We start from the raw sequence: 27,402 nt of genomic DNA on the forward strand, positions 1-27,402 counted from the left end.
ACGCATCTCGCGTTAGAATAAGGCATTTTCGGTCATTTTCCCACACTATCGCAATGCCTGAGATTGTCACACAAAAGAACCATGTCCTGAAGTGAGGTAAAACCTTCTAAATCCAGTTTCTCACTTTGCTAAGTAGGCTCCGAGTAGTGTTTATCAAAGGCCGCAAAGTGGTGCTGGTGTACAACAGGATACGAGTACAAATAGATTCTCGATATATTACGATATTTATATGGTTCCCTTGACTTCATCGCTTCATTTTGCTTGCAGGAAAGTGTCACTCATCATCGTTGAAATGTCACTCATAATTACACTGAAATTATGAAAACATCACACATAATCTGAAACCTTGGCAGCAATGAGTTTGTGTAATTAACGACAGAGGTAGGTGGCATAAGCTCTTTTTGTAGATCATTGTGTGATCGTTGAAATATATTTTTGTGTCTCGATGGCGGTAATTATATTTCAGTGAGCCAGTTCATTGGTAGTAGGGTGATTATCCTTGGACATGGGAGGGGAACGAATTCCTATTTTTTACTGGTGGTATACTGATTACTCTAAGGAACACTTGTGACTTTTTTTTTTTTAAACAAATTGTATTGGGTTTTGTCACAAGTTGTTATATACGTGCTGTGTATTTGATAGCATCGCCATTGGAAAGCCACTTTCTCATTAGACACAACAGTTGTATAGAATCAACAACCCCACACCAACAAATTCAAAAACAAATCCCCCCGTGAGTTGTCATTTTTTCTCTAAAGTGGTGAAATTATGCATTATGGGTATGTCTCGTATTTGGGGAGACCATGGATCAATGGTTAAGGAGGGCTGAGGCTCTGAGGGGGAGGGAGGGTTCAAGAGGTGGCCGACATATGATCACCATCTTGAGATGCCTCCATTTGTAAACTGTCTAAGTCCTTAAAGGAATCAACCGGGGCCTCCCAGGTGCCAGCTATGTCCAGCTAGTCTAGTCTAGTTCTTGGCACCATGTTATTGTCCAGGGGCCTCTAGGGGACTTCCATTTTCTCGTGATTTCGTGCTCGGACAGAATAATCAATCCAAATCCTGGAATTTACTAGTGGCTTTAGTTTTGGAGGTGTGGGGGAACCAACTTAGCAGGCCATGACCCCGGGTACACGGTATCTCTTTTTCTAGCATAATCATCAGAGTCTCAGTAATCTCACCCCGATACCCTCTCAGCCGTGGATATGTCCAAAGTATGTGAAGTAGTTCTACTCTTGTCTCTCCACATCGCTGACAGGCCGCATCAGCCACCTGAAAGTATTTATGGATAGTTGCTGGTGTGAGTTACGCCCTGTGGAGGCTATAAAATGTATAAGTTTGAAATGAGCCTTTCTAGAAACCTTAGGAATTCTACTTACTAGTACATCGAAGCCTTTTACACTAATCGGGGTCGTGAGGTCTTCCTCCCATCTGCCTCGCAAAGGCTCCAGTGGATGGTGTATATCCTCCCCCATGGCCCTGTATAAGCTTGTGACAGTTTTACAGGCGCCAGGCAAGAGGGCTATGTATTAACAGCTCTTTTGGGTCAAAGATTCAGTCGTGCCTGACTGCCAGTGCCTTCAAAGCGCCCCAGTGACCACTCTACGAATCAAATCAAATCAAATCATTAACATTTATAAAAGCGCGCTACTCACCCGTGCGGGTCTCAAGGCGCTAGGGGGGAAAGGGGGGGTTATCGCTGCTCGAACAGCCAAGTCTTTAGGAGTCTCCGGAAAGCGGAGTGGTCCTGGGTGGTCCTGAGGCTGGTGGGGAGGGAGTTCCAGGTCTTGGCCGCCAGGAAGGAGAAAGATCTCCCACCCGCCGTGGAGCGGCGGGTGCGAGGGACGGCAGCAAGTGCGAGGCCAGCGGAGCGGAGGGGGCGGGTGGGGACGTAGAAGCTGAGGCGTCTGTTGAGGTATTCCGGTCCCTTGTTGTGGAGGGCTTTGTGTGCGTGGGTGAGAAGACGGAAGGTGATCCTTTTGCTGACTGGGAGCCAATGCAGGTGTCTCAGGTGTGCGGAGATGTGGCTGTTGCGGGGTACGTCGAGGATGAGGCGGGCCGAGGCGTTTTGGATGCGTTGCAGGCGGTTTTGGAGTTTGGCGGTGGTCCCGGCGTAGAGGGTGTTGCCGTAGTCCAGGCGACTCGTGACAAGGGCGTGGGTCACGGTTTTTCTGGTGTCGGCGGGGATCCAGCGGAAGATCTTGCGGAGCATGCGGAGAGTGAGGAAGCAGGCGGAGGACACGGCGTTGACTTGCTTGGTCATGGTGAGAAGAGGGTCCAAGATGAAGCCGAGGTTGCGGGCGTGGTCTGCGGGGGTCGGTGCGGTGCCGAGGGCCGTGGGCCACCAGGAGTCGTCCCAGGCGGACGGGGTGTTGCCGAGGATGAGGACTTCCGTTTTTTCAGAGTTCAGCTTTAGGCGGCTGAGCCTCATCCAATCTGCGACGTCCTTCATACCCTCTTGTAGGTTGGTCTTGGCGCTGGCGGGGTCCTTGGTGAGGGAGAGTACAAGTTGGGTGTCGTCGGCGTAGGAGGTGATGATGATGTCGTGCTTGCGTACGATGTCGGCGAGGGGGCTCATGTAGACATTGAAGAGTGTCGGGCTGAGCGATGAGCCTTGAGGTACGCCGCAGATGATCTTGGTGGGTTCTGAGCGAAACGGAGGGAGGTAAACTCTTTGGGATCGGTTAGCGAGGAAGGAGGCGATCCAGTCCAGGGCCTGGCCTTGGATCCCGGTGGAGCGTAGGCGGGTGATTAGGGTGCGGTGACAGACGGTGTCAAAGGCAGCCGAGAGGTCGAGGAGAATGAGGGCGACTGTTTCACCGTTGTCCATCAGGGTTCTGATGTCGTCTGTGACTGAGATGAGGGCGGTTTCCGTGCTGTGGTTGGTTCGGAATCCGGTTTGTGAAGGGTCGAGCAGGTTGTTGTCTTCCAGGAAGGTGGTCAGCTGTTTGTTGACGGTCTTTTCTATTACCTTGGCTGGGAAAGGTAGAAGAGAGATGGGGCGGAAGTTTTTCAGGTCGCTTGGGTCAGCCGTAGGTTTCTTTAGTAGGGCGTTGACTTCAGCGTGCTTCCAGCATTCGGGGAAGGTAGCAGAAGAAAAAGAAGAGTTGATGACGGTCTGGAGGTGCGGGGCGATGATGTCGTCGGCTTTGTTAAAGATGAAGTGCGGGCAGGGGTCCGAAGGGGCGCCGGAGTGGATAGAGTTCATGATGGATTTGGTTTCTTCCGTGTTGATGTGGGTCCAGTTGTTGAGGGTGATGTCCAGGGAAGCGGGTTCAGTGGTGTATGGTTGGGTCTGGTGTCCGAAGCTGTCGTGGAGGTCGCTGATCTTGCGATGGAAGAAAGTGGCGAGGGATTCGCACAAATCCTGTGAGGGCGTGACGGCGTTGGCGCTGGCGCTGGGGTTGGAGAACTCTTTGACGATGCTGAAGAGTTCTCTGCTGTTGTGGCTGTTTTTGTCTAGTCTGTCGGTGAAAAAGTTCCTTTTGGCAGTGCGGATCAGGTGGTGGTGTTCGCGTGTAGCGTTCTTGAGGGCGGTCATGTTGTCAGCGGTGTGGTCCTTGCGCCAGGCCTTCTAAAGGGCACGACAAGTTTTCTTTGATTCTTTGAGGGTGTCAGAGAACCAGAGAGGTTTTTTGGTGTTGGTCTGTCGATGCGTGCGTTTGAGGGGAGCAAGGTTGTCAGCGCAGTTGGAGATCCAGTTTGTGAGGTTGAGAGCTGCGTCGTTGGGGTCGGTGGTGAGGGTGGGTTGGTTGGCGGCGAGAGCGGAGAAGAGTTGCTCTTCAGGGATCTTGTTCCACTGTCGACGAGGGATGGGTTGAGTGCGGAGGTGGGAGGTCTCGCGTCGGAATGTGAAGTGGACGCAGCTGTGGTCGGTCCAGTGTAGGGCAGAGGTGTGGCTGAAGAAGACGTGTTTGCTGGCGGAGAAGATAGGGTCGAGCGTGTGTCCGGCGATGTGGGTGGCGGTGTTCACCAGTTGTTTGAGGCCGAGGTTGGCGAGGTTGTCGAGCAGGGTGGTGGTGTTGGGGTCGTTGTTTTGTTCCAGATGGAAGTTGAGGTCGCCTAGGAGGATGTAGTCCGGTGAGGCGAGGGCGTGCGGGGAGATGAAGTCGGCGATGGCGTCGCTGAAAGAGGCGCGAGGTCCGGGAGGACGGTAGACGAGGGATCCTCTGAGGGTGGTCCTTGGGTCGGTGCGAATCTGAAAATGCAGGTGTTCAGCGGCGAGGGGGGGGTCTTCGGTGGAGGTGGTGACGCTGATGGAGTCTTTGAAGATGATGGCGACACCTCCTCCTACTTGGTTGGTGCGGTCTTTTCTGGAGATCTTGTAGCCTTCGGGGATGGCGGTAGCGATGTCTGGAGCAGAGGAGGCGTTCATCCATGTCTCCGTGATGAAGGCGACGTCCGGGGCTGTGGAGTCCAGGAGGTCCCAAAGTTCAACTGCGTGCTTGTGGACGGAACGAGCGTTGACCAGGATGCACTTGAGGTGGTTGATGGCGCGTGGGCTTGTGGTCGTGGTAGTTGCGTGGTGGAAGATGCGTTTGCAGGAGTTGCAGGCGAAGGGTCCATGGGTGCGTTTGGGGTGAGCTAGGAAGCAGGTTTTGGAGCGCCCTGGGTTGAGGGCGTGGAGGGTGGAGGGGTCAGCTGGGGGCGAATGGGAGCTGGGGGGCGGGGGCGTGCAGGAGGTCGCGGCGGGAAAGCGCGAGGGAGGGGGGGGACAGGTAGAGTGAGAGGAGCTGGGGGAGGGGGTTTAGGGTGGAGGAGGGTGAGTGTTAGGAGGTTTGGAGATTAGGGAGAGAGATAGGAGTAGGGTTGTGAAGATAGGGGAGGGGGGGTTGTAGAGGTGGGTGAGGGAGAGAGGTAGAGTGAGAGGATAGGGAGATAGGTAGTAGAGGGGGTGGCGGGAGGGGGGGAGAGATAGAGAAATAGATAGAGAAAATAGATAGAGAAGTCGATAGATAGGGAAATAGATAGATAGACAGATAGGTAGGTAGGAGGAGGTGGAGAGTGGGGGAGTTAGATAGTGAGATAGGGAGCTAGAGAGATAGGAAGATAGGAGGAGTGAGGGAGGTAGATAGCGAACGGGTTAGCTAGGGGTGAGAGAGGGGGAGGCGAGTGAGGGAGGGGGATGAGGAAGGAGCAGGAGGGCAGGCTCGGGGGAAGAAGACGGAGGAGGTAGAAGAGCCGAAGACAGGAGAACAGAAGACAGAAGAACAGAAGACAGAAGAACAGAAGACCGGAAGAGCAGAAGACAGAAGAACAGAAGAACAGAAGAACAGAAGATCGGAAGAGCAGAAGAACAGAGAAGAACAGAGAAGAACACAGAAGAACACAGAAGAACCGAGAAGAAGAACACAGAAGCACCGAGAAGAACAGAGAAGAAGAACACAGAAGACCGGAAGAACACAGAAGAACAGAAGGGAAGAACAGAAGAGAAGAACAGAAGAACACAGAAGAAGATTGCAGAGGGGGAGCGAGGAGGAAGAGACAGAGAGGAGGAAAAGAAGCAGGAGCAGGAGAGAAGGTGAGTGGCGCGGGGCAGGGCGAGGGGCTGGGAGGAGGGGGGTACTTACAGTTAGGTGGGTCTCAGGAACACAGGAACTCAGGAACTTGGAGGAGCTGCAGCGGCAGGGGGAGCGACCTACCCTTGGGTCAAGGGTCGCTACCACTGTCGCGCAGCGGCCGCCATAAGAGGTAGGAGGGGGGGAGGGGTCAGCTGGGGGCGAATGGGAGCTGGGGGGCGGGGGCGTGCAGGAGGTCGCGGCGGGAAAGCGCGAGGGAGGGGGGGGGACAGGTAGAGTGAGAGGAGCTGGGGGAGGGGGTTTAGGGTGGAGGAGGGTGAGTGTTAGGAGGTTTGGAGATTAGGGAGAGAGATAGGAGTAGGGTTGTGAAGATAGGGGAGGGGGGGTTGTAGAGGTGGGTGAGGGAGAGAGGTAGAGTGAGAGGATAGGGAGATAGGTAGTAGAGGGGGGGAGAGATAGAGAAATAGATAGAGAAAATAGATAGAGAAGTCGATAGATAGGGAAATAGATAGATAGACAGATAGGTAGGTAGGAGGAGGTGGAGAGTGGGGGAGTTAGATAGTGAGATAGGGAGCTAGAGAGATAGGAAGATAGGAGGAGTGAGGGAGGTAGATAGCGAACGGGTTAGCTAGGGGTGAGAGAGGGGGAGGCGAGTGAGGGAGGGGGATGAGGAAGGAGCAGGAGGGCAGGCTCGGGGGAGGAAGACGGAGGAGGTAGAAGAGCCGAAGACAGGAGAACAGAAGACAGAAGAACAGAAGACAGAAGAACAGAAGACCGGAAGAGCAGAAGACAGAAGAACAGAAGAACAGAAGAACAGAAGAACAGAAGAACAGAAGACAGAAGCACAGAAGATCGGAAGAGCAGAAGAACAGAGAAGAACAGAGAAGAACAGAGAAGAACAGAGAAGAAGAACACAGAAGCACCGAGAAGAACAGAGAAGAAGAACACAGAAGACCGGAAGAACACAGAAGAACAGAAGGGAAGAACAGAAGAACAGAAGAGAAGAACAGAAGAACACAGAAGAAGATTGCAGAGGGGGAGCGAGGAGGAAGAGACAGAGAGGAGGAAAAGAAGCAGGAGAGAAGGTGAGTGGCGCGGGGCAGGGCGAGGGGCTGGGAGGAGGGGGGTACTTACAGTTAGGTGGGTCTCAGGAACACAGGAACTCGGGAACTTGGAGGAGCTGCAGCGGCAGGGGGAGCGACCTACCCTTGGGTCAAGGGTCGCTACCACTGTCGCGCAGCGGCCGCCATAAGAGGTAGGAGGGGGGGGAGGGGTCAGCTGGGGGCGAATGGGAGCTGGGGGGCGGGGGCGTGCAGGAGGTCGCGGCGGGAAAGCGCGAGGGAGGGGGGGGGGACAGGTAGAGTGAGAGGAGCTGGGGGAGGGGGTTTAGGGTGGAGGAGGGTGAGTGTTAGGAGGTTTGGAGATTAGGGAGAGAGATAGGAGTAGGGTTGTGAAGATAGGGGAGGGGGGGTTGTAGAGGTGGGTGAGGGAGAGAGGTAGAGTGAGAGGATAGGGAGATAGGTAGTAGAGGGGGTGGCGGGAGGGGGGGAGAGATAGAGAAATAGATAGAGAAAATAGATAGAGAAGTCGATAGATAGGGAAATAGATAGATAGACAGATAGGTAGGTAGGAGGAGGTGGAGAGTGGGGGAGTTAGATAGTGAGATAGGGAGCTAGAGAGATAGGAAGATAGGAGGAGTGAGGGAGGTAGATAGCGAACGGGTTAGCTAGGGGTGAGAGAGGGGGAGGCGAGTGAGGGAGGGGGATGAGGAAGGAGCAGGAGGGCAGGCTCGGGGGAAGAAGACGGAGGAGGTAGAAGAGCCGAAGACAGGAGAACAGAAGACAGAAGAACAGAAGACAGAAGAACAGAAGACCGGAAGAGCAGAAGACCGGAAGAGCAGAAGACAGAAGAACAGAAGAACAGAAGAACAGAAGACAGAAGCACAGAAGATCGGAAGAGCAGAAGAACAGAGAAGAACAGAGAAGAACAGAGAAGAACAGAGAAGAACACAGAAGAACCGAGAAGAAGAACACAGAAGCACCGAGAAGAACAGAGAAGAAGAACACAGAAGACCGGAAGAACACAGAAGAACAGAAGGGAAGAACAGAAGAACAGAAGAACACAGAAGAAGATTGCAGAGGGGGAGCGAGGAGGAAGAGACAGAGAGGAGGAAAAGAAGCAGGAGCAGGAGAGAAGGTGAGTGGCGCGGGGCAGGGCGAGGGGCTGGGAGGAGGGGGGTACTTACAGTTAGGTGGGTCTCAGGAACACAGGAACTCGGGAACTTGGAGGAGCTGCAGCGGCAGGGGGAGCGACCTACCCTTGGGTCAAGTATGAAATGTTCTCGTGGGAGACCAGATTCAGTGTGGAATTCTTCAAAAGGGAGTAGTTCAGCCTCCATAAATAGGTCTCCAACTGTGGTCAACCCAGCAGCCTCACTGAACACTTGTGACTTTGCTGGTTGACTTCCGTCCTTGGCAAGTGGTGTCCTACGGACCTTGTCAGCTCATGTCAGCACTATTTATTTATACTTTTTGGGTATTTTTTGGACTGTGGAACATCCACTGCATGTTGTCAAGGTGTTCATATAATGCTTTATATTACCTTTTCTTTTGAAAAAAATGTTTTCTTCTTCATGTTTGTCAGCTCGTGCCAGCACTACTTATTTATATTCAGGTGTTCTTTGGATTGTGGAACACCCACTGCATGTTGTCAAGGTCATCATATAATGGTTTATATTACTGTGGTGGGGCGTGGTTGTTGGGCTCGGTAGTACAGAGGCTCAGACTCAGATTGTAAGGTTTTATAAGGCCGTAGCCAGGGTTTATTAATTATAATTAAAGGTGTTCAAAAATAGAAACTGGTCTTCTTCCTTAGTCTTTTCCCTTTAGTCTTTCTCCGGGGATTCTCTGGTTTAGGTGCAAGGTGGTTTGTACAGGTCCTCAATATTCTTTCTGTCCTTCTTCTAGGTGGTGGTCTGCTGACGGCTTTTTCCTGGGCGCCCGTGGACTCTCGGTAGAACAAGAGGACAGATCTCGGTAAGTGGAACGGTAAGTTACTATCTTTATTATCTTGTTAGTATAAGGGAGGGGTGTGAGGAAAGGAACGACAGGGGGGTGGTGCTGTGACTGAGTTCGGGTCAAGAAAAGAGAGAGCGCAAAAACCTGGGCGATTACTAGGGCTGTGACAGGGTAGTGCAGGGCGGTTGACGTGCTCTGTGCCTCCCGTGTTCCCAGCTCCCCAACCCAAGCTGCCCTATTCCCCTTCCGTCCTCCCCAGTTCCTTTTCCTCCCTTCTCCTCCCTCCTACCCCTTTAATGCGGGTGCCCCTGAATAAGCCCCGTACCTTGTTTAGCCATGACCCTCCTGGGTCGTGGCAGGATTCTTCGTCTTCTCTGGAGATTTCTCCGGCTCTGGCGTGTGTGTACGGCTTCTGCTCCTCCCTCCTCGGTTCGGCCGCAGGCGGTTCCACGCTCTTCTGCTCCTCTGTCCGCTCTTCTTCTTCTCTCGCCTTCTCTGGTTCGGCGTCCGTCTTTATGGCGTCCTCCTCTTTCCCCGATCCGGCAACCCGGAAGTCCGGTGCTGATCGGGTGTACGGCCCCCACGCATCTCCATGACGACGTGCAACGGAGAGCGAGGAGGTACTCTGCCGGCGCCAGGGCTGTACATCGGTAGGCGAGGTGTCCGATACCCGCCTACATACCCCATCCCATGAACGGGACTGGTAGAGGCCCGTAGAATCTGGACAACAGGAGAGAAAGTCAGCTGGGCACTGGCTGGACCCAGGGATGTGAGGAACCTGAAAGGTAAAGGGCTGGAGTTCAAGGAACCAGCGCAACACCCGGGAATTAGTATCCTTATGGGAAGCCAACCAAGTTAAAGGGGCATAGTCAGTATAGAGGACGAAAGGGCGACCCAAGAGATAATACTGGAGATACTCAATCGCCCACTTTATGGCAAGGCACTCCTTCTCGATAGTGGGATAGTGGGTTTCCCAGAGCAGTAGCTTACGACTAATATAGACAATGGGGTGATCATACCCCAGTTCGTCTGTTTGGGTTAGGACGGCACCCAGCCCGACGTTGGAAGCATCGGTAAAAAGGTGAAAGGGCCTAGAAAAATCAGGACATCTCAATACGGGTTCGGTTGAGAGGGCCTCTTTAAGCAATGAAAAGCTCTTAAGATGTGAGGGCGAAAAAGAAGGCAGGGTTGTAGGATATTGCTTCTTTAGTAAGTCTGTGAGAGGGGCAGTAATGGTAGAATATTGTGGAATGAATCTCCGATTATACCCCACCAACCCCAGGAAGGAACGGAGTTCTTTTTTCGTTCTGGGGAGTGGTATCTGTCTAATGGTCTCTAATTTATCTTTCTGAGGACGTAAAACTCCCATACCGATGACATAGCCGAGATATGCGATTTGGGTTTGACCTAGGGTGCACTTTGGAGGATTGGCGGTGAGTCCTGCTTTTGCTAAGGCGGAGAACACTTTGTCTAGGTGTTGGAGATGTTCTGTCCAAGTTGTACTAAATATAACAATGTCGTCGAGGTAAGCGGCAGTAAACTCTTGGAAGGGCCGTAACAGTCGGTCCATTAAGCGTTGGAATATAGCAGGAGCACCGTGAAGTCCAAAGGGAAGGACGGTAAATTGGTATAAACCCGAGGGGGTTACAAACGCTGTCTTTTCTTTATCTTGTGGGGCTAATGGAATCTGCCAATATCCCTTCGTTAGATCAATAGTGGACATGAAACGCGCATGCCCAATCTTTTCTAATACTTCATCTACCCAGGGAATAGGATAAGTATCAAACAGTGATATCTCATTGAGCTTTCTAAAATCTAGACAAAACCGGACCGAGCCATCTGGCTTCGGGACTAAAACGACAGGGGAACACCACGGACTTGTGGAAGGTTCAATGACTTTTAGAGACAACATCTTTGTTATCTCTTCCTCTATAAGAATTTTTCTTGCTTCAGGAATTCGGTAGGGACGCAGGCGTACGGTTTGGCCCTCAGGTGTTCTAATATGATGTTGGACTAAAGACGTGCGCCCAGGTAGTTCTGAAAAAAAATCGGAATGATTTTGGACCAACTCAAATAGTTGACTTTTCTCTGTATCATCTAAGGAATCATTGATACGAGGGTGTTTTCGTTTTTCCGGCTGAAGGGTGGGAAAGAGTTCTAACCCCAGTGAGTTGGTTGGGGTTACCATGTATCCCGTAGCAGGAAGATCACTATCGTTCCCAGGGTTCTCCCATTTCTTTAGCAAATTGATATGGTAGATTTGAGTTCGTTTAGGGTTATTACTTAATTCAATCAGGTAAGTAACAGGGGTAACTGCTTTTATTACACGATATGGCCCCTGCCATTTTGCCAGTAACTTATGTTCAGAGGTGGGTCGCATGATCAGTACTTGATCATTAGGGTGAAGAACTCGCAGTTTGGTGCCCTGATCATAAGAAGCTTTTTGATTTTGTTGAGCATTTTCTAAATGCTGTCTCACGTCCTCCCAAACCGTCTGGAGGTGTGCCTTTAAGTTATGGATATAGTCTAAAAGGGGTCTCTCCTCACCGTCCTCTTCCTCCCACAGCTCTGCCGCCATATCTAGCAAGTTTCGGGGCTGTCTTCCGAATACCAACTCGAACGGACTATGTCCGGTAGAAGACTGTTCATGTGTTCTAATTGCATACAGTACTAAGGGTAATTTCTGGTCCCAGTCTTTCCCTGAGTCGCTTACTATTTTCCGCAAAAGGGTCTTGATGGTGCGGTTATATCGTTCCACTAAACCATCAGTTTGTGGGTGATATACCGATGTCTTTATCTGGGTAATTCCTCAGGTCTTACAAATCTGTTTCATAAGCCCAGAAATGAATGGTGTCCCCTGATCGGTAAGAATTTCTTCAGGGAAACCAACCCTTGAGAAAAAGGCTATCATGGCTTGTGCAACGGCCTTGGTAGTGGTACTGGTAAGGGGAATTGCTTCCGGATATCTGCTGGCGTAATCAACTAAAACGAGGATATGTGTATGGCCCTTGGTAGAAGGTAAAAGAGGTCCGACCAAGTCCATGCCTACTCTTTTGAAGGGGGTATCTATAATTGGTAGTGGATGTAACGGGGCCCTTCTGGTGAATCCTGGGTCTACTAGTTGGCATTTTGGGCATTGTGCACAGTATCTTAGAATTTGGGCACAGACTCCTGGCCAGTAAAAACGTCTCAATAAGTATTCCTCTGTTTTTTCTCGGCCACAATGGCCTCCTCCAGGCTGGTTGTGAGCTAGGAACAATACCTGAGTCCGGTAGGGCTCAGGGACCACTAGTTGTCGTTTCTCCCCATTTACTGTCCTAGATACTCTGTATAATAAGTCCTTATGTACTATAAAGTGGGGACCTACCTCTCCGGTAAAGTCACTATTGGCATTCCTCCACGCGTGCTCGAGAGTGGGATCTTCGCGTTGGCTTACTCTAAATGATACTGGGGCGCTGGTTATATTGGCCACTGTTTTCTCGGCTTCCCTCTGTCTTTGATTCATAGCATGTTTTTGTTTTCCAACCCTCTTCTCTCTCTTAGTTAGTTTTTTCCGTTCGGGGGAACTAACAATAGGGGTGTCCCGAAATGGTGTGATTCCCCACCAGTCATCAATAGGGTTGGGTTTCCGTGTTTGGTCTAGAACATCATTAAACCGCTGATAATCAGTCCCAATAACACAATCTTCGATTAAGTTATCCATGATTCCCATGGCGAGAAAGTCATGATTAGCGTTCCACTCTACTTCTACCATTTCAAGGGGATACTGAGCTCGATCCCCATAGATGCAACATATCGTCACCCAGTGTTCCGCATTAGACTTTACAGACTTGACTATATCGCGACGTATCACTGACTGACTACATCCGGAGTCAATCAATGCCATGACCAATTGTCCATTTATTCGTAGGGGATATTTAAAGGACGTATCACCTGTTCCTATGCACAGGACTCTCCCTCGAGTAACCCCTATCTCCATAGGTTCTACTCCCTCATGTTTCTTTGGACATACTCAGGCTATATGTCCCCACTCCCCACAACTGAAACATTGCGGTTGTTGCATGGGGTTTTTCTCTGTACTCCGAGAGGAGGACCCTGGCTCCCCAGGGTTTCGTCTGATTGTAAATTGGGGAGGAGTTGTAGGCAGTTTGCTCAGGGGTCGGGAAGTTTGGCTTTTCACATCCACTGATCTGTGATAGGCGCACGCCAAGTCGACTGCTAGTTCGGTGTCGATTTTAGGGTGTTGTCTGATCCAGTTCCGGGTGCTCATGGGAAGTGAGTCTAGATATTGTTCCAAAATAATGGCCTTGATGACATCTTCACGGTCGGTCCCTAAGGGTCCCAGCCACTTCAGTCCTAGATCTTTCACCCGGTAGTAAAATGTACGCGGATCCTCATTTGGTCCCCATTTAACTTTGCGGAACTTTGATCGATAATACTCAGTATCATGCCCCACTCATTCTAATATACTCTTCTTGATTTCGGAATAGGGGGTGATGCCTCCAGGATTTGCAGCCTGATAAGCGGACTGGAGAGTGCCTGTTAGGAGTGGAGCAATATATTTGCCCCATCGATTTTCAGGCCACTGTGCTGATGAGGCGACTCTTTCAAAATTCGTAAAAAAGGAGTCGGGATCCTCCCCCTCCTGATACTTCTGTAACACCGAGCTGGGCACATTTGGGTGTATCTTACTGGCAGCAATTGTATCGGTCAGTTTTTGCATAGCGGTCTCATGAACTAACTGATTATTGGCCATTATAGTAGCCTGACTTTTCAAGGCGGCTTGCAGAGCCTCTCTGTCTTCTTTGGCCTCCCTTTGTTGTGCTCCCAGACTAATTGGAGGTGGCGTTGACCCTCTGCCAGTTGTTTTATCATGTCCTCAAGGGTGGGTTTCTCTTCCATGCTTATAACACCTCTGTACGGCCCAGGAGGAGTGTAATATACTCAGGTTTTCAGATCCCACTTCTGACACCACTGTGGTGGGGCGTGGTTGTTGGGCTCGGTAGTACAGAGGCTCAGACTCAGATTGTAAGGTTTTATAAGGCCGTAGCCAGGGTTTATTAATTATAATTAAAGGTGTTCAAAAATAGAAACTGGTCTTCTTCCTTAGTCTTTTCCCTTTACTCTTTCGCCGGGGATTCTCTGGTTTAGGTGCGAGGTGGTTTGTACAGGTCCTCAATATTCTTTCTGTCCTTCTTCTAGGTGGTGGTCTGCTGACAGCTTTTTCCTGGGCGCCCGTGGACTCTCAGTAGAACAAGAGGACAGATCTCGGTAAGTGGAACGGTAAGTTCCTATCTTTATTATCTTGTTAGTATAAGGGAGGGGTGTGAGGAAAGGAACGACAGGGGGGTGGTGCTGTGACTGAGTTAGGGTCAAGAAAAGAGAGAGCGCAAAAACCTGGGCGATTACTGGGGCTGTGACAGGGTAGTGCAGGGCGGTTGACGTGCTCTGTGCCTCCCGTGTTCCCAGCTCCCCAACCCAAGCTGCCCTATTCCCCTTCCGTCCTCCCCAGTTCCTTTTCCTCCCTTCTCCTCCCTCCTACCCCTTTAATGCGGGTGCCCCTGAATGAGCCCGTACCTTGTTTAGCCACGACCCTCCTGGGTCGTGGCAGGATTCTTCGTCTTCTCTGGAGATTTCTCTGGCTCCAGCGTGTGTGTAGGGCTGCTGCTCCTCCCTCCTCGGTTCGGCCGCAGGCGGTTCCACGCTCTTCTGCTCCTCTGTCCGCTCTTTTTCTTCTCTCGCCTTCTCTGGTTCGGCGTCCGTCTTTATGGCGTCCTCCTCTTTCCCCGATCCAGCAACCCGGAAGTCCGGTGCGATCGGGTGTACGGCCCCCACGCGTCTCCATGACGACGCGCAATGGAGAGCGAGGAGGTACTCTGCCGGTGCCAGGGCTGTACATCGGTAGGCGAGGAGTCCGACACCCGCCTACAATTACCCTTTCTAAAAAAAATTTTTTTTTCTTTTTTATGTTTTTCAGGACACACAAAACCTTATCAAGGGGTTATGTATTTGCCACTCTTGTAACTCAATCTGCTATGAATATACTTGATGTTGTACTCAACAGATAGTGGACTTAACAGAAATATATGTTCCTATGATATTTGAGCATACAAGTGAGTAGATTTGGATTTTAGGTCTTTTGGTATATCTTAGTCTTGTGACTATTATATTTTATATATATTTTTAGTTGGTTCTCTTATGGGTCTGATTTTTCACATTCAGTTTCTGCTATTTACACTATTTTATTGTGTGTGGTGTGATTCTTGTTCTACTTACGATTATTTGTAGGTTTTGGTTTGTGAAATAACATCACAAGCTCTCTCAATCTATCCTTTTATCTTTCATCTCCTGACCTGCTTTTCACGTGAGTTAGTTTTACTTACTTTTGTGAGGGGGTTTGTTTTGATACATATATATTGCTTGGTGTGCCTTTACAGCCCTGAAGAAGTCTTTATTTTAAAGACGAAACATGTCCTCTGTCGGTCCTTCATTCCAATTTGACTGGACATTAGATATGGATCGTAATCTCAATTTAAGATCTTTAAGATTGTATGGACTTCATGCTTGGATATGTAAAGACCTTGATAAAGATATAGCTTTTTAAAGTGATATTGCAGATTTTATATTTAAGTGTGTTTTGACAAATGACATGAATAGTAATAAATATGTTTTTTCATAGATGTTGATATCTCAGTAATGTTACAAAATTTATATTTAACAACATGTTTTTCTTGACTTAAATTGCTGTTGAGTGCTCCAGACTTGTTATTAGGACATTTTGTGAAGATTTGTCAAACAGTGCCAAAGTTATTGGCAAAACAAAAAATGCTCCATCTATGGAAAAAAATGGTCTTAACTGTAACTACCTACTGGCGGTCGCCACTAGGTAGGTATAGTTAGGACCTAGTTTCCATAGGAAGATCGTTTTTTGTTTTGCCAATAACTTTGGCACCACTTGACGAATCTTTGCGAACTTTTCAAAACGAATACGACAGTTGGTTCAGCTGCTGTGTTGAAACTTTTGGGGTGATCCATCAAGCGGGCTGAGAAAAACGGGGGGTCCCAAAATGTGCATTCCCCGTTCATTTTTCAATAGGGTCTTTAGACATGCCTAAGCCCAAACTGCTGAATGGAATTACACCAAATTCAGCAGGAAGTTAGATCTCTTTGTGCAGCTTGTGCTTTTTGTAATTTGGTGTATATCTGTTCAGTAGTTTGTGAGATAGTAAAGGTAAAAAAATATAGATATAGCTATCTAGGGATGCACAACCTCCCTGGATCCAGCTGTCCCCATGCTGATATCTGATTGGCTGCCAACACTTCAAGTGTTGGCATCCATCCCCCCAAAAAGTGCAAAAAAATAAAAGGGGCCAGGGTAGGGATACCTTCAGCCCCTACCCCTGGTCTAGCAGTCACTTATAGACCCCACCAGGGCTAAAAAGCATATTTTTTAAAATTCAGACATTTAAAAAGAAAAAGGACGGTCTCCCGCCCTTTTTTTAATTTTGCTCCTAGGGTGGACCAGGTCCCGGGGGCACTGGGGTATTGAAAGAGGAGGGGGCGCTTGGGGACCCGCTCCTAGGGCTTATATTTTCCCAGGGGGCCGTCACCTCCCCCAATGTGATGACAGAGAAATATGCAGGGGGCTCATGCGGCCATAACAATAATTTCACCTCCCTAGGGCATAACATTAATTTCAAACGGGGGAGGCCATACGGCCTTCCCCACAGTCCCAGGGACCACCAACTCCCTGGGGCTTAATGTGAGATAAATGCAGGGGGCCCATGCAGCCCTCACCCCCTTTGTGGGTTCCCCTGAAGGAGACCAAGAAATTAGCCAAAAAAACAACGACAAATTGGAAAAAAGGGCTGCAGAAGAAGACTTGTGGTTTTTCCTTGAAAATGACATCAACAAAGGGTTTGCAGTGCTAAAATCACCATCTTCCCAGCTTTCAGGAACAGACAGACTTTAATCAGAAAACCACATTTTTCAACACAATTTTGGCATTGTACTGGGACATATCCCATTTTTACTATTTTTTGTGCTTTCAGACTCCTTCCAGTTAGTGACAGAAATGGGTGTGAAACCAGTGCTGGATCCCAGGAAGCTAAACATTTCTGAAAGGTAGACAACATTCTGAATTCAGCAATGGGTAATTTGTGTAGATCCTACAAGGATTTCCTACAGAAAATAACAGTTGAAATAACAAAATATTGAAACTGAGGTGAAAATAACAGCCATTTTTCTCCACTTTTTAGTCTGTAACTTTTTCCTACGATGTCAGATTTTTTAAAGCAATATACCGTTATGTCTGCTGTACACTTCTGGTTGCAGGGATATATAGGGCTTGTAGGTCCATCAAGAACCCTAGGTACCCAGAGCCAATAAATGAGCTGCACCTTGCAATGGATTTCATTCTATAGCGGGTATACAGCAATTCAATTGCTGAAATATAAAGAGTGAAAAATAAGTATCAAGAAAACCTTTGTATTTCCAAAATGGGCACAAAATAAGGTGTTGAGAAGCAGTGGTTATCTGAACATCTCTGAATTCCAGGGTGCCCATACTAGCATGTGAATTACAGGGCATTTCTCAAATAGACATCTTTTTAACACACTGTCTTACATTTGGAAGGAAAAAACGTAGAGAAAGACAAGAGGCAATAACACTTGTTTTGCTATTGTGTGTTCCCCCAAGTCTCCCAATAAAAATGGTACCTCACTTGCATAGGTAGGCCTAATGTTAGCTACAGGAAACGCAAAATGGACACATCACATTTTAACATTGAAATCTGACGTGTTTTTTGCGAAGTGCCTAGCTGTAGATTTTGGCCTCTAGCTCAGCCGGCACCTAGGGAAACCTACTAAACCTGTGCATTTTTGAAAACTAGACACCTAGGGGAATCCAAGATGGGATGACTTGTGGGGCTCTCACCAGGTTCTGTTACCCAGAATCCTTTGCAAACCTCAAAATTTGGCACAAAAAAAAACACTTTTTCCTCACATTTCAGTGACAGAAAGTTCTGAAATCTGAGAGGAGCCACAGATTTCCTTCCACCCAGCATTCCCCCAAGTCTCCCGATAAAAATGGTACCTCACTTGTATGGGTAAGCCTAGGGCCCGCAACAGGAAATGCCCCAAAACACTATGTGGACACATCAAATTTTCCCAAAGAAAACAGATCTGTTTTTTTCAAAGTGCCTAGCTGTGGATTTTGGCCTCTAGCTCAGCCGGCACCTAGGGAAACCTACGCATTTTTGAAAACTAGACACCTAGGGGAATCCACGATGTGGTGACTTGTGGTGCTCTCACCAGGTTCTGTTACCCAGAATCCTTTGCAAACCTCAAAATTTGTCCCCAAAGAAACACTTTTTCCTCACATTTCGGTGACAGAAAGCTCTGGAATCTGAGAGGAGCCACAAATTTCCTTTCACCCAGCGTTCCCCCAAGTCTCCAGATAAAAACTGTACCTCACTTTTGTGGGTAGTCATGGTGCCCGCGAAAGGAAATGCCTCAAAACATTATTTGGACACATTAAAATTATCAAATACAAAACTACCTGTTTTGTGGGGGGCATGCGTTTTTGGTCCTGGGCTCAGCAGCCATCTAGGGAAACCTACCAAACCCAGTCATTTCTGAAAACTAGACACCCGAGGGAGTCCAGGGAGGTGTGACTTGCGTGGATCCCCCAATGTTTTCTTACCCAGAATCCTCATCAAACCTAAAATTTAGCTAAAAAAAAAAAAATCTAATTTTTCCTACATTTCTGCATGGGATCACCGCACTGGGACAAATTTCTTACCACACAACGTTCCCCTCAGTCTCCCGGTAAAAATGATACCTCACTTGTGTACGTGGGCCAAGTGCCTGTGACAGGGAAGAGCCAAAAACATGTTGAAATTGAGGGGGAACCAAAGCGGGTCCAAAAGGGCAGTTTGAAAAAAAACATTTTTAGACTGACCAGGTGCAGCAGAATCTTTATCGGTATAGATGAGATAATGCTGGGTGGTAGGAATTTTGTGGATTCCTGCAGATTTCGAAAGGTTCCATCACACAAATGTGGGAAAAATGTGTGATTTCCAGCAAAATTGGAGGCTTGCAGGGCATTGTGGGTAAGAAAATGTTGCGGGTGCATGTGAAGCACACCAACCTGGAATTACCCAGATGTTTAGTTTTCAGATGTGTCTAGGTCTTGTGGATTTTTCTACATGGCAACGTCCCAAAGTCCAAAAAGTGCAGCCCTCACCATTCCAAGTGGGAGGATTTTGAGAGTTAGCCAAGCTCTCATGGCCCAAATGTAAAACCAAAACCCAAAATAATCAAATGTCCTCTTGCTTCCCATGGGATAAGATGTTTTAGTGTGCGTGGGGAAAGCTGAAAGACTGTTTCCCCCTTCAGTTGGGGTGGGGGCATAACCAGGCCAATACTGGTTGGTAGCCACCACACCACTATTTTTATTTTTTTTGTAATTCCCTGGCATCTAGTAGACTTTCTGCCCCCCGGGGTGTGGATCAGGGGTAATAAAATCTTATTTTAGAAAAAACATCTTCCCTGGTCTCTGGTGGGCTTTCTGCCACCCTTCGGGGCAGACCGGACTAATAAAAATCAGCCGATCTGCCCCCAAAGGGCGCAGAAATGGCCTAAAATTAATTTGGCCCCGGGGAGCGACCCTTGCCTAAGGGGTCGCTTCCCATATATAAAAAATAAAAATAAACAAAAATAAATTGATCCCTGGTGTCTAGGGGGTTTCTGACCCCCCAACCCCCCACTTCCAAGGGGGCAGATTGGCCTAATTATATTAGGCCCATGCCTAAAAATAATTTGGCCCCCTGGGGAGCGGCCCTTACCTAAGGGGCCGCTCCCCTCATGTCAATTACCTGGTAAAAAAAAAGTGGCCATTTCTGCTGCCTGATCGCATCAGATGCCAGGGGAGGGGGCAGGGGGGTCAGGGTGGAAGGGGAAGCGCTCCCCCCATGAGCCGGTCCCAGGACGTAACGGTTACGTCCTTGGCGCCTCAGCGCCGCAGCCAAGGACGCAACCGTTACATCCTTGGATGCGAGGGGGTTAATTAAAGAGGAGGGGGAGGGACCTAGCACCCCTTTCAGAGCCTTGTTAGGCCTAACCCCGAGGCCATTTCTAAAAATAAAAATAAAGGGAGGCAAAGCATGTGGCCCCCTCCTTGAGCCTTGTTAGGTGATGGGGACCCTAACCCCGAGGCCATTTCTAAAAATAAACATAAAAAATAAAGGGAGGGTAAGCACGTGGCCCCATCCCTGAGCCTTATTAGGCCCTACGGACCCCATCCCCTAGGGCTATTAAAACAATAATTAAATGGGAGGGGGGTCTTGCGGCTCCCTCCCCGAGCCTTGTTAGTCCATGAGGATCCCATCCCTCAGGGCCACTAATTAAATTAGAGGGAGAGGGCCATGCGGCCCCCCCTCCCTGAGCCTTCTTAGGCCCTGAAGATCTAATCTCCCAGGGCCATTACAATAATTAAAGGGCTTGTGGCCCCTTTCCTCTTATTTCCAGATTTTGGCCCGAGGCTGGGCTTCTCAGGGCCTCTATTGGCTTGGAGATAGGTGCTGGGCGTCCCCCTACCCATATTTGCAAATTTTAGACACAGGGTTGGGATCCTCAGGGCCTTTAATGGCGCGGGGGCATGCAGTCCGCCTCTCCTTCTTGTATACGGCCCTGGGGGGTGGGCTCCCAGGGCTTAGAACAAATGAATGCGGCCTGGCCACTATTTCATTATCTGTTTTTTTTATTGCGTTCTCGTGGCAGTCCGGGCCCCAGTGTTGGTCTCCCTAAGGCTTATAATTAATTAATACAGCCCAGCCACAACTTTTTTTTTCCCCGATCCTGTGGCAGTTGCAAAGGATTGTTGTATTTTTTGCCATTTTTTTATTTTGGGCCCAGGGAATGTCCTTCGGGGTTCCACCCATGGGGCCTAATGGGTCAGTGTATCCCTATATCTGCCTCTTTATATAAATTTTCTTTTTTTACTTCAGGACAGGGGACTAAGTCCCACAGTCCTGTAATGGCTATCAGCAAAATTTTTCTCATGTTTCAAGCAGCCAATCAGAGCACTGGCGGAAGGGAAAGCTTCCTGGGCCTATCAGAATGCTCTATTTTTAAACTGTCACTCCCGCAAGAGGCTCTCGAGCTTCTCCCGGACCCAACTGTCCAGATATACTATTATTTTTTACCCTTAATTTCTCAAAAACTACTGAATAGATTTACACCAACATAGGAAAAGCACTACCTGAGGCCCAAGAAAAAAGCCTCCTGCTAAATGTGGCTTACATTTGTTCAGAAATTTGTACGGTAGTCCGTCTGAAAGAAGTCTATGGAAAATGTAGGAGGATTTTGAGTCGTGGGGCCCCCCATTTTGTCTCACCCCCGCTTGACGGATTACCCCCGAAACTTTACATGCACAAACTAGTCAAAAAGTAGCACCTTTTTGGAAAGTTTTGTGAAAAATTCATGAACCATGCCAAAGTTATTAGCAACACAAAAAAATGTTTCCTTTGGAAAAGCAATATTAACTATAACTACCTAGTGGTGACAAATGTGTGTGTGTGTCTGCATGTGTGTGTGTTATAAATAGACATATCCCCTGATGAAGAACCTATCATCTGAAATGCATCTGGACTGACATGAAAAGGACGTACAGTGAAATTTGTGATGCAGCTGATTAAAACACATATATACTGAAAAGGTTTGAATGCCAGTTGGTCCTAAACAATGCAGGCAACGCATCTCCTTGATTTAACGGCATTAATGGAGTAACGAGTTTTCATGACTACATGGATTATTTTAAACAAGGATTACTTAGTGTACACATTGGGGCCTCATTACTAGTTTGGCGGGCGGAAAAGGCCACCCGCCAAACTCCTGCGGTCAAGTCACCTCCAGTGGGGTGACCTTCCTGCGGCACCTATTACGAGTTTCCCGCTGGGTCATCCGGTGGAAACAGAGTTTCCACCCGCTGGCCAAGCGGGAAACAGCCCACATTACCGCCATCTTGATTACGAGCCGGCCGCAATGTTTCGGTGCATAGGGTGCAACAGCAGACATTAAAAAGCACGACAGGGCTGTCCATGGGGCCCCCAGAACTGCCTATGCCAAGTTCATGGGCAGTGCAGGTGCCCCCAGGGGGCCCCTTGCACCCTGTCTCCGCCAGCTTTGGGACTCGTAATCCCCAGGGCTGCGCTGCATGCGGATTAGGATCGCCAGCACCGCCAGCCCCTCCTGTGGAGATAAACTGGCGGTGCAGGCGGTCCGATCGTGGCACTTTTGCCATGGTCATAATGTGGCGGTCTGACCGCTGCTAAAGCGGTCAGACCACCGCTTTGGCGGCAGTCAGACCACCACCGTCTAGCGGTCCTAGGACCGCCAGACTTGTAATTAGGGCCAGAATCTCCAACCTCCAGGCTATGCAAAGCAGGACTGTATCTATTTTTGATGGAGAGGGGGTAGCCAGCATCCAGCTCTTTCCCTAGATCCACTCACACAATGCTGTTCTCTCTTGACACTTCAAACTCTTCCAGATTCACTGTGCGCTAGAATAAAATGGTCTCCACTGCCAGGGGATGTCCGCAGAAAATAAAAAAAAGGTATGGGGGAAGAGGGTAGCCATTAGATAAGCATAGGACACCAAATGTGATCTACTACGTTTTGTCTTTCGCTGCAGTGCGTCAGTATCTACTACTGTAAAACATGTTTCTTTCAGGTTAGAATATAAGGTGCACAAATGTATTGTTGTTTATTTGCTGCATGCTTGCGTTTTGATAAACAATAAAATATTTATTTTTTTAATTACATTAATCAGTAGGGAGAAAACAGATATTTTACCCAGTTAATCTAATTTAGTATTTAGCCTTTTTCTTTGGACATGTATTTGCCAATGTGTTAGAGGAAAGATGGTCTGCTCAGTGAGGGCTAGCAACAGTTTGAACTAGTGTGACTCTGACAATTCATATATTTCTATAAAAAACGACAAAGAACATTTCATCAATATAAATATTTAACTAACCCATGAGCACTAGTAACAGACCTTTTCCAGCTGAGGAACCTTGGTAGTAGCCTGGATTCCCTTATTAAACAAGGACATCAGTATGGTTTGAAAGTTTTCCAGTGGTGTGTTGAAGTGAACGCCAGAATTGTCAAGGAGCAGATCAAGCGTAAATATAGGGATTTTACGTGGCCTTTAATGAAAAACAAACAAAGGTTAAAAAATACATAAGGCAATTATTTTTTCTTTTTTGTTGAAAATACTAGAACAAGTCAAATTGTTGAACAATACCCCAGGCAGTAGAGTTAATTTTAAGAAATCTGCCTGATAATAACATTAAAATGTGCTTTCCTTGATACATACTAGACATCATCAAATGGTTTGGTTACTTCATAACCCCAACTGAAGGCAGTATTAACATACAGTGATGAATAATAAGAAATTTAAAACCTAGCAGAAAAAATGACACCCTTGTGGAAATTCATGAACGCTGCATGAAACGTATGTGTATCATCCCTTAACACTTTATAACAAAAAAACTTTCTTTTTCTAGTAAAATATCTATATAAAAGCATGTTTCTTGTTTTTTTAAAGAGCCAATAAAATATTTAGCTGGCAAATTTCTCTAAAAGTTGTTTAATATCAAGTCCTCAAGTATCTTAAAGGATTAAGACATGCTCACAAAAGTAATTTCAATAGTATATCACATCTCTGACTTTTAAACTGTGCAGACAAAGTCATACATGTATTGAACTGCTAATTAATCAAATTAGCTATTTGAAGACCTTACTGGGCATGGATCTGTTCCACAGTCTGGTCCCCTGCTAACCTCTCCAACACCACAAGGGGATCAGCAATGCTCCCCCTCAAGCTACACCATAGCTTCTCCTCTCCCAAACACCATCTCTAACCTCTGATACTCATCCCTCCAAACCACACAGACCCCTCCCCTGACATTTTCCAGCTGCTAACACCAAATGCTAAATGTCATCACAACATTTCCAGGAATTGGGAAAATCATGCCCATTTGTTACCTGGTTTTCCCAACTCTAATACTTATTTCCCATTTCCAGGCCTATAGCTCATAACGTCTGGATTCATGTGTAGCATACCGGCCAGAATCAAAGATTCTAGACCTCCAGTATCCCCACACCTAATCCGGCCAACCCACAATGAGGGTCCACAGAGAGCTTCAAACGCAAGAAATGCTTACTTACCTGCAGTCCTACTTCAGCATTGTTGGTATCTTCATTGAAGTCATAAATGTTATGTAATTTCCTGCTCTGTTTTGCGGACCCTTACAATGTTCTAACATTTATGCCTATCAGTGAAGATCCTAAAACGCAGAAGCCTCTGTTCTCTCCAAATTCTACCATTAAAATAAAAAAGGTTCATCAAGAGGACAGAGAGTAAGGCTTCTAGTTCATGGGCTCAGCAGGATTTCTTATTAGAAATCCCAAAGTGGCCTGTCTAAGTCGGTGTTCATGATGGAATATAAATAAAGAATAAGTATCAACCGTAGCAGCAAATAATGGATGGGCTTAAATAATCTTACAACTATGTGAAAGTGTGAAGCACTAGTGTACACATAAAGAATATATTTCTTGAAATGTTCTAACAGAGGCAATGGGCTGTGATGGAGGAGGACCCTAAATCTGATATATCCATACAGAGCAGACAAAATGGCTGCATCCTTAGATAGATACAGAAGCTCTAATCTCTAGTAGCCTATTGTATTAGGTGTTTTTTAAAACAAATGCTAATGGCGTCCTCTTGGAAAGTGGTACAACCATATCGTATGCCTTCAGGAGTCAAGATTCAAAGAACGAAAAGGTTGTGTTTCAGAATTTCTCCTATGACTTTTTGAGAGTAGTTTCAGCCTTTTGGGAAACTTGATATGTGGTTCGTAGAAAAAGTGCAAAATGTACTTGACCTGTCTGACCGACGTTGCAGTTATAAAAATCCCATATCGGCTGAACATCATGAATTTGTGGAAAACAACTGGTATCAAAGGATGCTGAACAAAAATGTAAATACACTTACATGCACTTACATACATAAATCTAAAGCAATGCTTCGGCAGAAGACCCAACAACACATTATATGCATTTCCATTTTTTTAATGACTGTCAAAAGAAGGTCAGTTTGGAAGACTTTCTTAAAGAGACAAATATTTTGTTAAATACATCCTCATTAAGCCCCTACCTGTGCACTTACTCTTTCTGTCTGGAAGATTTGTTGTTGCTGGCAAGCCACTGACTGACCTTGTGCTTCGCTATTAAGGAACAGAGAGTGTATTTTCCAACTCCTTCATGTAGTACAATGTACTACATTAGCAATGTCTTGCTGTAATAGGAAAAATGGCTGTGCATGGATGACTTCAGTATGCTTTCCTTGAACTGAGACCTTCAAGTCTGAGACAAGCACACTAAAACAAGATCTTTCTTAAAGAGATTTGCCCTGCCCAATAAAAGAAGCCCACCCTGAGCAGAAAAGTTCAGACTGTCTATCATCGAGATCCCTGTATCGACTAATGAACAGAACACTCCTGATGGACCAAGCAATTAATACCAGAAATGCTAAAAAAAAAACACTTGCCTTAACACAGTCTTGGGCCACTTGACTATATGTCCTTCAAGTTGTAACAAGCAGTGCTTAAGATGTGGCTAGAAAAGCACCTCTTCTTTCAGAGCAGAGCCACAAGTGCTGCCAAGCACTTGGAATAAATCTACAAAAATGACTTTAAATCAAAGGGAAGAACTCTCAGTTGTTATTGTCATCCTCTCACCATACATCGGAAATGCTGCTTCAGTTTGTAACATAGTGAGAGGTGAGTATAACAATCCTGAAGTTGGACATCCAATAGAAAACTTCCCAAATGAATTTAAATGTAACACTTTCCATAATAGCCTACTGAGAGAACAAGTTACTTGCCTTCAGTAACGCCTTTTCTGGTGGATACAATAGCTACCTGTGGATTCCTCACCTATTCATTCCTCACGTAATGAATTTTCCCCATGCACCAGCATTAGACGGAAATTTTCTTCCTAGCTCTGCACGTCAACGAGGACGTCACAATTGCCCGACTCCCAGACGATGCCATCTGACGTCATCCAGGCAATAAGAGGTCCTCGCCGGGGTGCTGACGTCAGTTTTCACCATTTTTTACGTGCCTTTGAGGCGAACAGGTGACTACTGACAATACATACTTGACATGAATACATCACTCAATTATAGAACACAATATTTAATCAGACATAAATTGCAAAATATAAAAAATATACATATATATATATATATATATATATATATACACATATTATTAATATATACATATATATATATATATATATATATACATACACATATTAATATATATATATATATATATATAAACTCATATATGTTCAAATATATACACATACCATCAAGCAAAAATACACATCATTATATACAAACGCACCCTAGGATATCCTGGTAAGACCACTCAGGCAACGGGGAGGCAGGTGGGACCGTGAGGAATCCACAGGTAGCTATTGTATCCACCAGAAAAGGCGTTACCGAAGGTAAGTAACTTGTTCTTGTGATGGATACAACTACCTGTGGATTCCTCACCTAATGAATAGAGTCCCAAAGCAGTACCGCACTCGATGGTGGGTGCCTGAATGGTCAAACCACAAAATCCCGCAGCACGGACCATGCAAAATGGCCATCCCTCCTAACCTCCGAATCCAAACAATAATGCTTTGCAAAAGTATGGAGGGATGCCCAAGTTGCGGCCTTACAAAAGTCAGCCACAGGAACACCTCTAGCCAAAGCCGAAGAGGCCGACTTAGCCACTGGTGGAATGGGCTCTAATTCTCACAGGAGGAACCTTCTTTGCCAAGGAATAACACACTTTGATGCAAAGAATAACCCACCTGGAGAGTGTTCTCTTGTGGACAGCCTTGCCTTTCCTTTTCCCCACGTAACCGACGAAGAGCTGATCCTCCAGTCGGAATTCTCTCATCCTATCGATGTAGAAACTCAACGCCCTTTTTGGATCCAGACGATGCAGTCTCTCCTCCTCCTTTGATGGATGGGGAGGAGGCTAGAAGGACGAGAGTGTTATTGACTGGCCTAATTATAAGGGTGTAACAACCTTCGGTAGGAAAGTCGCCTTGGTCCTCAACACCACCTTGTCCACATGAAAGGAAAGAAAAGGGGGTTTAACGCTAAGCGCCTGAAGCTCACTCACACGCCTAACCGATGTGATGGCTATAAGAAAAACTGTTTTTAAAACTAAAAACCTTAAAGGACATGAATGTAAGGGTTCAAACGGTGAACCCATCAGGAATGTTAATACCAAATTTAAATCCCACTGAGGCATAACAAAGGGAGTGGGAGAAAACCTATTAGTAAGGCCCTTTAAGAACCTTAAAACTATAGGGGACTTAAATAAAGAGGGTTGATCTGGAAGACACAGAAAGGCCGACAGTGCTGACAAATAGCATTTAACTGTCGCAACATCACTACCCCTCTGCGCCAAGGATAATACAAATGATAAAATGCCCGACAAATGGGCACGTAAGGGATCAATTCGTCTCTCTCCACACCAAACCACAAATTTTGCCCATCTTCCACCATAGATAGATGTGGTGGAGTGTTGCCTGGCCGATAAAATAACATCCACCACTTCTGGTGGGAGAGAAAAGGAACTCAGATTGCCCAGTTCAATCTCCAGGCATTAAGGTGCAGGCTCTGGAGGTGGGGGTGTAGAACCTGCCCCTGTGACTGCGAGAGGAGGTCTGCCCTGTGAGGGAGACGGAGCAGAGGGCACAGAGAGAGTAGGAGAAGATCTGTGTACCACACGC

The 27,402-nt window shown here is 47.3% G+C and overlaps 1 protein-coding gene across 1 annotated transcript in view; it reads right to left on the bottom strand.

Moving 5' to 3' along the window:
• Positions 1 to 27,402, bottom strand: part of DNAH1 (dynein axonemal heavy chain 1) — an 827,745-nt gene that overhangs the window by 667,848 nt on the left and 132,495 nt on the right. The window contains exon 12 of the mRNA XM_069206595.1: positions 22,592 to 22,742. Coding sequence (XP_069062696.1) covers positions 22,592 to 22,742 — 151 coding nt within the window. The remainder of the gene's footprint in view (positions 1 to 22,591; positions 22,743 to 27,402) is intronic.

This window comes from Pleurodeles waltl, chromosome 9 (genome assembly GCF_031143425.1).
Source record: "Pleurodeles waltl isolate 20211129_DDA chromosome 9, aPleWal1.hap1.20221129, whole genome shotgun sequence".
NCBI lineage: Eukaryota > Metazoa > Chordata > Amphibia > Caudata > Salamandridae > Pleurodeles > Pleurodeles waltl.